Source organism: Rhincodon typus, chromosome 29 (genome assembly GCF_021869965.1).
Source record: "Rhincodon typus isolate 14 chromosome 29, sRhiTyp1.1, whole genome shotgun sequence".
Lineage (NCBI taxonomy): Eukaryota > Metazoa > Chordata > Chondrichthyes > Orectolobiformes > Rhincodontidae > Rhincodon > Rhincodon typus.
In genome coordinates, this window is record NC_063360.1 from 15253207 (window position 1) to 15265573 (window position 12367).

At 40.5% G+C, this 12367-nt stretch overlaps 2 protein-coding genes across 4 annotated transcripts in view; one reads left to right on the forward strand and one right to left on the reverse strand.

The window, feature by feature from the left end:
• pole4 (polymerase (DNA-directed), epsilon 4, accessory subunit) overlaps positions 1–2641 on the reverse strand; it is a 30757-nt gene extending 28116 nt beyond the window's left edge. For 2 of the 3 annotated variants that reach the window (XR_007265104.1, XR_007265103.1), the window contains exon 1: positions 2534–2579. Coding sequence is in view for 1 of the 3 variants with exons in the window: in XM_020532443.2 (XP_020388032.2) it covers positions 2534–2630 (97 nt within the window). In the remaining 2 variants the exon portion in view is untranslated. Of the gene's footprint in view, positions 1–2533 lie in introns of all 3 variants that reach the window. The other variant, XM_020532443.2, reaches the window with a different exon arrangement.
• Positions 2642–4871: 2230 nt separating this feature from the next.
• LOC109933451 (serine/threonine-protein kinase NIM1-like) lies at positions 4872–11311 on the forward strand. The gene is made up of 3 exons (XM_020532438.2): positions 4872–5160; positions 8242–8510; positions 10562–11311. Exons 1-3 carry the CDS (start codon positions 4872–4874, stop codon positions 11309–11311), a joined length of 1308 nt encoding a protein of 435 aa, XP_020388027.1.
• Positions 11312–12367: the final 1056 nt, after the last annotated feature.

Genomic DNA, 12367 nt, shown 5'->3' on the forward strand with positions numbered 1-12367 from the left:
TTCTTCTTTCTGATGCCTCTGCATAAGTTGTCAAATCAACCTGGATGCTGGGTTCACCCTGAACACATGGCTCAGGCTGAGTCCACTATCTCGTCTGACACAAGTGTTTGGCCCAGAGAGACAAGGACAAAGTTAAGCATGAGGTGGGGGCAAGAATACGTGTGTTCACAAACCACACTATAGTGGGGGAAGTAGGGAACAACAACAATTTGTACTTATATAGCATCTTTAACAAATTAAAACATCTCTTCACAGGTGCATTATAAAACAGACAGGCATACACATGGATGCATATACATACAAGCACTGTACTTTGCAGTAGAAATGGGACACACACACACAAACCTCTATGTTCCTTACTCTCTGGCCTTTTGTGCATCCCAAATACCATCTACAAGATGCTCTGCAGTAATTCACCAAGCCTCCTTCGTTAGCACGTTCCAAACATATGACTGCAATCACCTAGAAGGACAAGGGCAGCAGCTATACGGAGCACCTACACCTGCAAGTTCTCCTCCAAGCCAAACCATTCTGACTTGGAGCTACATTGCTGTTCCTTCACAGTTGCTGGGTTAAAATCCTGGAACTCCCTTTCTAACAGCACTGTAGTTGTCCCTACATCATATGGGGGGCTTCAGTGGTTCAAGAAGGTGGCTTACCACCACCTTTTCAAAAACAATTAGGGGTTGACAATAAATGCTGGCCTAGCCAATGACACTCACACTGCAAACAAATTTAAAAAATCACTTTGCTCCACAATAGATGGCAATGCTTTCAATCATCCAGGGCCTAAGCTTAGAAATTCTTCTACTAAACCCCTTCACTCCTCCTTTTAATAGCTTTCTTATGACACCCTGTTTTAAGAGATGGTCACAGTTGACGCATGGTTGTGACAAGATCTTCTTCAGTTAAATATGGTGCCACCAACGCTTCTTCTAATACTAGTCTACAGGGCTTACTAGTATTAAGTATTAGAAGGATGAGCCACAGATCAGTAGTAGTTTATGATTTATTACATAATAGTGGGGAGGTGATGGTATTATCGCTGGACTGTTAATCCAGAGACATAGATAACATTCTAGGGATCCAGGTTCGAATCTTGTCACTGCAGATGGTGGAATTTGAATTCAATAAATATCTGGAATTAAGAATCTAATGACGACAGTGAATCCATTGTCAATTAGAGGAAAAACCCATCTGGTTCACTAATGTCCTTTAGGGAAGGAAACTGCCATCCTTACCTGGTCTGGCCTACACGTGACTCCAGCCCCACAGCAATGTGGTTGACACTTAACTGCCCTCTGGGAAATTGGGATTGGCAATAAATGCTGCCTAGCCAGCGATGCCCCTCATCCCATGAATGAATAAAGGAAAAAAAAATGTAAATAACAGGTTACATTAGCTTAAGACTGGCTAACATCAGAAAAGACACGCTGTTACCTCTTAAGCAATAGTAACCAGGTATATTCTACATGACTGTAGATCTCACTAACAAAATACTGACTGAATGAGGGACGAGCCAGTCTTTTACACATCAATGGGTGGAGATATTCCAAAGCTTTCAAGTTAACCCTTTCAAGCCAGCTTCCCTTTGCAACACACCCCTCTTTGACCAGACATGCCTGAAGTCTCATGGGCAAAACCTTTCTACATCTGCAAAGTAAGAGAGATCCTGAGTGAATCAACAGCTGATTTTTCCACACACCCAATCTACTTTCACAGAGCAATAGTTGGAGAAATGATTCCTAAACTCATTTCTTTAATTCTGTTTGAAATTAAGAATCCTGACAGTCATTTTCCAACTCAATGGAAAATAAAGGTTAATGTTATGAAAAATAAATTGCTAATAGGCAGAGAGACTATTTTGTACCGATAACATGGACCAGTTTGAATCAATTTTGTTTTGCTTTTGTCTGATTATATTCCTGTCCAGGCTCTTGGGAGGTCTTTTCCTATGTTGTAGACATTATATCAATATAAGCTCAAATGGCTGGATGGCTCGTTTGCGATGCAGAGTGATGCCAACAGTGTGGGTTCAATTCCCTCACTGGCTAAGGTCACCATGAAGTCCCACCTTCTCAATCGCCCTTTCCTGAGGCATGGTGACTCTCAAGTTAAATTCATCACCAGTCATGTCTGTCTAATGAGAGAGCAGCCCTATGGTCCTCTGGGGCCATGGTGACTTTACCTTTATCAATATAATTTGGTATTGTGTAAGAAGTGACACTGGCAGCATAGTGTGAGAAATCACTTTAGGAGCTTTGCATTGTGGAGTACAGTCAATAACAAAGGGTAGGTTGTTTTAAGATGATTGCATTCTATTAAAAGAAATAATTGCACTAATGACACCTTTAAATAAATAGAACCTAGTCATTTTGGTCAGGCAGTAATTCTTGAAATCCTGTTAAGAATAACCAGGTCACATATAAAAAGGCAAAGTAACTGCATTAATCCTCATCCTTAAGACTGTGAGTAACTGAGCAAGATTAATCCAGATAGCAGAATATTTCTGTCTGTTCTTTGTAGCACTCACCAGAGATTGAAACCCTTTCAGACTCCACCATGTGCAACTGACACAGCAGCAGTGAACAGTAGGCAATACTGAAAAGTGGGATGGAAAGGCACTTCATGCAGCAGGACACGTAAAAACCGAAGGATCAACATAAAGCTACAACAGATGGAGAAGAAAGTAATATTATACAAATTCAATGAAACAGGTAACTACTCCTACGAATTTATGATATGCTATCTTATTCACTGATAACGCAGTGTTACAAAATCAAATTTGGGCATGTTTAAAGAATAAATTTAATCAATTTAAATTAGTTCTGAAATTATTATGTAACAACTGGCTGGAGACATTGTTAACGTATTTTGATTATATGGGTTTCTTTACTAATGTCAACAAATCTGAAGGTTAGTGCTATTCTTATCTAGCAATTACTTAATACCTGTTGTATGTTGCTGCATAGCCTCAATTCAGCTTTGATCATTTGAGAATTGGGAACAGGGTAGAAATCTTACAGGTCCTTTTGAACTTAAGGTTAGTCATGGGAAAGGGTTCAATAATTGGAACATGGTAGGCAGCAGTGGAGTGAGAGATTTAGGCAGTGTTCTTTTATGATCCATCAGCCAAGCCTACATCACTAGTAGGCACCCCAGTCTGCTGGATCTCACCAATAAGACTTTAACCTGTTTAGCTTGAATCATTAAGAATACTGATCAGCTGGCTTGCATGGTGCTGGTGTGATGTGTACAATGACACAAGAATACGCACTCTATATACAGTCAGTAAAGTTGTCAGGTAGGTTTTAAAAATATAATTTGCTGTTTGAAGGTCCTCATTTCTGTTTGGGTATTATTGAAAGGGACAGGACATAACCAGGGATGGTGATAGTAGAGTCTGGGACATAGTCATACTCACTGAAACATAACTGATAGACAATGTTAGGCAATGTTTGATTAGTCTGCAAGACAGCGCTCACAATTTTGGCGCTAGTCCCCTGATGTTAGTAAGAAGGACTTTGCAGGGTCAACAGGGCTATTTCTGCCATTGTCTTTTCTGGTGCCTAGGTGGAAGTCAGGTAGTCTGTCTGGTTCCATTTGTTTCTTGAGACCTTATAGCGAATGATACAAGTGAGTGGTTTCATTTCAGAGGGCAGTTGAGAGTCAACTGCATTGCTGTGGGTCTGGAGTCACATGTAAACCAGACCAGGTGAGGATGGCAGATTTCCTTACCTGAGGGGCATTAGTGAACCTGTAACAAAAATAGAGATTGCGGGAAAAGCTCAGCAGGTCTGGCAGCATCTGTGAAGAGAAATCAGAACTGAGGAAGGGTCACTCGACCCGAAATGTTAACTCTGATTTCTCTCAACAGAAGCTGCCAGATCTGCTGAGCTTTTCCAGCATCTCTACTTTTGTTTCTGATTTACAGCATCCACAATTCTTTTGATTTTTATTTAGCAGTGAACCGACACCTTGCTTTAAAGCAGGAACACCAAAAGGTCACAGGAAGAATGGGATTGTCACTCTTTAAAGAGTAGGGCCATATACTTGGCTGACATCTGAAGTTTCAGAAAACCCTTACGCCTCATTGAAGAAAAACAGTCCTCATATTCTAATGGCACCAGGTATAGGTGACACAGACTTAATGTTTTGGACAAGAATATGAAGGTGAATTTTTTTTTAAGTATCGAATGGTAATGGCCTGGAACTTGCTGCCTTTGACGGTGGTGAAAGTGAAAATGTTCAATAAGTTTAAAAGAAAATTGGATGTATACATGGCAGGGGAAAATAGTTTAGTATTGCATAAGTTGTTGAACATAGACACTCCAATCACCGTTTTTCAACAACACAAAATAGTTTTCTCTGAGTTGATCTCTTGCTATTTTATAAACCAGACAATGGATTTTGTGGCCCCTTATCATATAACATATTTTCTTCAGATCTACTGACTGTCCATTATCAAAATTACATTTATTTTTTTTCCAGTGTCATCACAGAGTATGTTCAGTCATTGTCTAAAAGATTAAAAGATTCTCCTATCAAGAGGAAGACAAAGTGAATGTTTTTCAACCTCCATTCAAATGATTATGATGAAGTAGCAATATTCTCGTCTCATTGGCAGTGGCCATCATCTGTGGCAGAAGCATTTAGACCTGGACTTTCTGCAGTAAGAAACTAACAAATGCAAGCTGGGAAGGATCTTCTAAGAAGTGAGCTCGTTAGGAACTAAAATAAAACTTGATTCATTGAGGATCAACCAATGCACTGAGGATGCTTTTTTAAAGCTTGCCAGCTTTGACAGACTTTTTTTTTGAGGAATGGTGAAGAAGTTCTTGTTTTTCAGACACACCCTGTGAACCTTATTGATGGCTGTAGCAAATTTATCTTATCACAACAAGAGTTTGAGTGGTTACCTTGGCACAACACAAAGTGTTAAATGGCAGGTGCAACACCATATGGATGAGAAGGAGCAAGAAGAGGAGCAAAATATCTTACTCTCACCATTTGAGAAAGTTATTTATGACATGAAGAATAGCAAGAAAGTAAAAAATGAACTGATGCTTGGAAAAAGGATTGGATTTTACCAACTCCGTGGAGAAATTGGTACTGGGAACTTCTCCAAAGTGAAGCTTGGAATACACTGCTTAACAAAAGGTTTGTCTACCTGACCCACTCCTATCCTACATACTGAGAAGTCTGGCTGATTAAAGAGGTTGTCTGTATTTTCAGAAGAGACAAATTCATGCTGGTATCGAGATTATAAATAAAAACCTGTCTGCTATGCAATTATTCTGTAATGTATTGAAAAATAAAAGTAATAGAATGATAGAATCCCTACAGTGCGGAAACAGGCCATTCGGCCCAACAAGTCCACATCGACCCTCAGAGCATCCCAACCAGATCCATCCCCCTACAACCCACCTAATCTACATATCCCTGAACACTATGGGCAATTTTGCATGGCCAATCCACCTAGTGTGTACATCTTTGGACTCTGGGAGGAAACCCACACAGACACGGGGAGAATGTGCAAACTCCACACAGACAGTCTCATGAGGGTGGAATCGAACCTGGGTCCCTGGCGCTGTGAGGCAGCAGTGCTAACCACTGAGCCACCATGCCGCCCCAAATATAATAATAACTAATAACATTAATGTTAATGATAACATTATATTCTAAACAAAACAATATGAAATAGTACAGAGCTTAATGCATCAAGCAATGCATCTTTAAACCATCTATTTAAGGACTGGTTAAAACTAGCAGAGTAAAATACTGCTAATAATTATCACTAATCTTTGACATTATTAAACTGACAACTTGAGAACCTGAAATAAAAACAGAAAGTGCTGGAAAAACTCAGCAGACCTGGCAGCAATTGTGGAGAGAGAAACAGCTACCATTTCAAGTCCAATTTAACTCTTCTTCAGAACATATCCATTACGACTCTTCCAAAGAACTTTTGCTTTCTACAGATGCCACTGGATTTGCTGAGTTTCTGTGCACTTCAGTTTTTCGGCATCCACCTCCATTCAATTGACAATGAAGTCTCATTAGCAGCAGCCATCATCTGTGACAGAAGCATTTAGATCTGGGCTTTCTGCAGCACAGAGACTAACAAACACAAGTTAATTTGGAAACATGGCACATTTAGAGTACTAAAAAACCTGCACAAGGAATACACCCATAGATTATCATAGACACAACCACTATCAGCAAAGATCATTTATTATGATTTCGTGTTCAGCACCAGTTGACTGCAGTTAACATTCACATGGGTTTTTACACTGCGGATGGTGACAACAGCTTCTTCTCAATGTTTTTTTGCCAGTTTTGGGGTAATGAAGATAATATTTTTAAAAATATTTTCAAATTGGAAGGCTCAACTTGATCTCTATAGTTGGAGTACTTAGTCAAATGTTTCTTTATAAGTATTTCCATGATAAGATTGTGTTAATCAATAAATGTTGTTCTTGTGGTACCACCAAATCTTTCCTCACGTAGGCACACTTAGCTTTGAACTATGGAACAGGAGTAGGCCATTCAACCTCTTACCCATGGCAAAAGTGGCCCACACCATAATGTGAACAATTTAGCTTTAGCTGCAAGGGTTGGTGTCCTTCCTTCATTCAAAGATTTCATGGACCTTCATCACTTAAGCAGCCTTCAGTTTGTTCTACCACACCTCTCATATACCTGTCTCTCAAAAAGCCTTTGCTTTCTGTCTTCTTTCTCAATGTTTTCACCTGCCACAGACTTAATCTTATGTTTCATGCAGCTCATCTAGCTAAATATCAACAGATCTAGCAGAACCAACCAACTCAACCTCATTTGCTAAAACCATTCACCAATTCAGAAAGGCAAAGATAGCTCTTGGCTTTTTCTCTCAAAGACCAACAATTGCCTTTAACACATTTCCTCTGTGCCTCACCACTCTCACCTTCAATAATAATTGTTTGTAATAGAGACTGAGACCAACCATTCAACTTTTGCTGCATTGCTTCTCCTTAACCACTAGGTCAAATTCTGCTCTCCTCCACATTTCTCCCAGCAGAGCCCAGAACCAGTGTTTTTGTCTAGTTACTCTCCTTCCTCCTCTTTTATCCACAAGACCCAGTTTCTGCTTCCTTGACTCCACAACTGTGAAACCCAACTTCCCTTCTCGACGTTCATGCCCTATTAGGCCCTCAGACACTGTTGTTCTCCCTTTCGAAGCTGCCATACTTGGGAAGTTCTGTTTTCAAAAAAAAAACTCAACCTCTCTGCCATTGTAAACTGCTGCCTCATCTTCTCCACACTAATTCAATGTGTTTCTGCCTTCCAAATCTTTGTTCAATTTGATATAATTCCATGCTTGCATCTCTTCATTTTGGTGAAGTATTCCTAGCCAGATTCTGTAATTACATTTGCTCTGAATATGGCCATGGTGCAATTATTCATCTTCATCTTTCTCAGCTTTTCCACAGCCTTTGACAGGGTTGGCAACTGGGTTACCCTCCAATGTCTCTCTTCAATTGTCCAGTTCAATGGAATCGTTTGCCTGCTCAGGGTCCTGTTTTCCCTAGTTGAAGTTTCAACCCATGTCTTCTCCATAATGAGATCAACCATTTACACTTCAACAACATTATTTCTGCTCTTGCCTCATTTAATTTAGTATCCAAAAAAAAGTTAATTCATGCCTTTATTGCCTTCAGACTTGATTAATTCAGTGTTCCAGGCTGAAATCTCATTGCTCACCCACCATTTTCACTCTATTTCAGCTGATGGATTTAGTGGGTCAAATGATCCCTTTCTCTGCCTTAATTAGTTTTTTAGCACATCAAAACTTGGCTGTTTGTATCATATCCCACATCAAGTCCTGATGACCTTGCAATTTTGCCTTCTATGACGAACATTGGTTTTGTTGCATAACACTTCAAAAATTAAGGTACTCATTCTGTTTTGATCCTCTGTTTTCTTACCTTCAATCTCCACCTAAACTCTTCATTCCCCTCACTCTAGCATCTTGTGTAACCTCTCAACCCTTAGCCTAATCAATAAATCTGATATTCAATTGTTTTGCAAGCTCCAGTTACTTGATGTACAATCAGGTTGTGTTATGAAGTGTTTTGTGCCTCACTACTTTGCAGTCAGCTGATTGAAATATTGATATATATTGATATATTGAATATATTGAAATATTATGATTGATATTAATAATAAAGTAATGAATATCTTTTTCTCTGTAACTTGTAGACAAGGTAGCAATTAAAATCATGAATAAAAAGCAAGTAACCCAGAATTCACAACAACTGTTCATAAATGAAATTCTGTGTATGGAGCAACTTCATCATCCAAATATCATCCGGCTGTATGAGATGCTGGAAACACAATCTCGACTGTACCTGGTCTTGGAGTATGCAGATGGAGGGGATCTTTTCACCAAGATCTCCACAAATGGACGTTTCTCAGAATATGAGAGTAAATTTATATTTATTCAGATTGTATCGGCTGTTAAACACATGGTAAGTGGAGATGTAGTCTTAGCTTTGAAAATAAGCCTCTTGTATTGACATCATTCAAGTGATATTGCCTTTTTTTTAACACATGATTGAGTTAGACTGATACCAAACATTCACCTAAAGGACAATCTCATATTAAAGACAAATGGTTTAAGGTAGATTGTCTATATAATCTTTCCGGTCCTGCATCATTTCTAAAGTCTGACATATCCACCAGATTGCATTTAGTTTTCAGACTGCCAAAGGATATTGTGAGAGGAAGAAAGCAGTATCAATTTTATATACTTCAAAGTCCTTATGGAATGACCAGGTAGCAGCATAGTGTAGAGGTTGCCACAACATTCAGAGAATGAAGAAGACCTTACAAGGTTTGTCATTCTTTTCTTCTTCTGCCCTCATCCAAATACTACTCATATTTTAAAAGACTTATTCTTCACTAAAATGAATTGGAGTTACCTGTGGTGCTCATTTGCTTATATGACACTGCATAATCAATTGGCATGTGACCAAGTCTCTTTACCTTGTTTCAGAGATAGTAGGAACTGCAGATGCTGGAGAATCTGAGACAACAAGGTGTAGAGCTGGATGAACACAGCAGGCCAAGCAGCATCAGAAGAGCAGGAAAGCTGACGTTTTGGGTCTAGACCCTTCTTCAGAAATGGGGGAGGGGAAGGGGGTTCTGAAATAAATAGGGAGAGAGGGGGAGGCGGATAGAAGATGGATAGAGGAGAAGATAGGTGGAGAGGAGACAGACCGGTCAAAGAGGCGGGGATAGAGCCAGTAAAGGTGAGTGCAGGTGGGGAGGTAGGGAGGAGATAGGTCAGTCCAGGGAGGACGGACAGGTCAAGGGGGCGGGATGAGGTTAGTAGGTAGGAGATGGGGGTGGGGCTTGAGGTGGGAGGAGGGGATAGGTGGGAGAAAGGACAGGTTAGGGAGGCGGGGACGAGCTAAGCTGGATTTGGGATGCGGTAGGGGGAGGGGAGATTTCGAAGCTTGTGAAGTCCACATGGATACCATTGGGCTGCAGGGTTCCCAAGTGAAATATGAGTTGCTGTTCCTGCAACCTTCGGGTAGCATCGTTGTGGCACTGCAGGAGGCATCCCGCCCCCTTGACCTGTCCGTCCTCCCTGGACTGACCTATCCCCTCCCTAACTCCCCATCTTTACTGGCTCCATCTCCGCCTCTTTGACCTGTCTGTTTCCTCTCCTCCTATCTTCTCCTCTATCCATCTTCTGTCCGCCTCCCCCTCTCTCCCTATTTATTTCAGAACCCCCTTCCCCTCCCCCATTTCTGAAGAAGGGTCTCGGCCCGAAACGTCAGCCTTCCTGCTCCTCTGATGCTGCTTGGCCTGCTGTGTTCATCCAGCTCTACACTTTGTTATCTCAGGTATATATCACTGTTGGTTTTTATCCTCCTCATCTTCTAAATGCTTACAACTGTGCTTGACTAATGGAATCCATAGTGACAGAAAGAACTCCCTTGTAAAAAAGGAATCCAGGATGCAGGAAAGGAACCCGGTGCAGGAAAGAAATCCACAGTGCAGATCCATCAGAAAAGACTGTGTAGATTTAACAGAAAATGAAGAGAAGATTACCAAATTGTCGGCGTGTTGTTGAATTCAATCCATTTGTTTCTGGCACTCTGGGAGCTGTAGAAGAATTACCCGTACTTTATTCAGATAAAGTTATTCAGATAAGGAAGGCCTAAAGAATCATGTCGAAGGCCAACTCCCAGAGAACTGCTTAGCCAGTCTCACTAGTGGTACATGTAGGCTAGAGCATCCCGATTTGGTCTGAGCATCAGAGCCCTGAAACCTGTTGGAAAATCCAGCCCACAGTGTCAGAGAAGAGGCAGAGTTAATAACCTTAGAAATGTTAATCTTGGCTATGCTGTGGGAAGAAGTCATTATTGGAATGGAGTGATGCAGTTGGAGCTGGTGATAGCTCTGGTGCTCCTACTACGTTTATTACAACGAACCTACTATCAACTCCTCATTTTTCTCACCTATTTCTTCCCCAATTCATATTTGCCTAACTTTGCATATTCCTTTTCAGCATGACAACAATGTGATCCATCGGGATCTCAAGGCAGAAAATGTGTTCTACTCAGCTGCTAATTGTGTGAAGTTGGGTGACTTTGGCTTCAGTGCTGTGTGTCCTTTGTCGGAACCCTTAAACACTTCTTGTGGCTCTCCTCCATATGCAGCGCCAGAGCTCTTTAAAGAAAATAGCTACTTTGGAATTCACGTGGACATCTGGGCTCTGGGCATCCTACTGTACTTCATGGTGACGGCAACCTTGCCTTTCCATGCGGAAACTGTCAGGAAGCTGAAAAAGTGCATTTTACTAGGATCGTACACAATTCCAGCCTATGTATCAGATCCCTGCCAGAAATTAATTCATGGAATTCTTCAAACTGTTCCAACAAACCGCTTCACCCTGGCCAACATCCTGGACAGTCCATGGCTGAAGGGAATGGAATGTCCTGAGCCATACCAACCATTCCACTTGAATCCGGCACACCTAGCCAGTTCTCTCCCTCTAAACGAAGAGGAAAAGGAGGTGAAGAATGCATTGAGGCGCCTGGGAATCACAGAGGAGCACATCTGCAATAATACTCATTGGGACTGTCACAGTCCCATCACTGGGACTTACCGCATCCTTCTCCACCGGAGCCAGAAGCGGCGCTATTCAGAGGGTCCTGCCATGATGAACAATTGTCCTGCAAAAGGGAGGCTGAATGAAAACAGGAAGAAGCATCTCAAAGCACGTGCACAAACTTCACGGATGTGTCTGATTCTGTAGATTCAGCACACACACACCCCAGTGTTACTCTAACAAGGTATGAAATATTGCAGCTAGATATTGCCAAGGTTGAAGATGTAGATGGCTGATGAGGTAGTGAGTATTAAGAACCTCTCCCAATTTCATATGTAAATAGCCATTAAATATTTGGGATTCAGGTATGCCCTGTGGAGGCACTGTCTATAATAGCTCTTTGAAAATAAAGAAAATGGTGATTTTTCTCACAGTGCCTCATATACCATTAGAGTATCAAGCCATATCAAGAAATAACCCGGTGGATACATTCTGGATAAATATTCAATTTAAAATCAAGTAGATGATTAAGAAAGTAGTTTTAAATTTTACACTTTTTAACAAAAAAGTTAAATAAAGGTCTATTCTTCATAAGTATTCACAACAGAGGAAGTGGAGGTATGATTCCAACACTGGGATAAGAGAGATTGATTTAAATGCCTGTGCTTAAATATTGCCTGCCACAAGCTAGATTAAACAAATGCACAATCAAAAGCACCAAAAAGCCTAGCTATTGTCTGAGATGTTGACACATCTCTCAAAAAATTTCACATGTTTCACATTCAGGTGCAGTAATTGCTATTATATTGTAGCATTCTTCTCTAAGCAAGATTTCACAAACAATGATGAGATGAATGACAGTTTTTATGATTTTGGTTGAGGAAGACACCAGGGAAATGAACCACACCTCTTCAGATAATGTGATAGCATCTTTTACTTTCACGTGAATCAGCCAAGTCAGCAGAGGGGAATTTGAATAACATCTCATCGGATAGTAGCAGCTACAACAATGCAGCACTCCCTCAGTACTGGTTTAGTGAGTACAACCTGAACTACATATTACAACGTTTATATACACGTACGACAGTTATTTAAATCCTAACAGTTGCTTAATGGAGCAGTTTCATGAAAATTGACAATTGTGAAAACATGTTTTCATTTGCATACATACTATACAGCTATACAAATGAAGTAAGAAAATAATTATAGGTATTCTAAAAAGCAAGAGCTAGGTTTCTTTCACATGTCACTCCCATTCTACAT

Bases quoted from the DNA above. Each gene is read 5' to 3' on its own strand.
- LOC109933451 (XM_020532438.2), top strand. From the start codon at position 4,872: ATGGCTGTAGCAAATTTATCTTATCACAACAAGAGTTTGAGTGGTTAC. The intron at 5,161-8,241 runs GTTTGTCTACCT...TGTAACTTGTAG, and splicing joins AATACACTGCTTAACAAAAG to ACAAGGTAGCAATTAAAATC. The intron at 8,511-10,561 runs GTAAGTGGAGAT...ATTCCTTTTCAG, and splicing joins TATCGGCTGTTAAACACATG to CATGACAACAATGTGATCCA.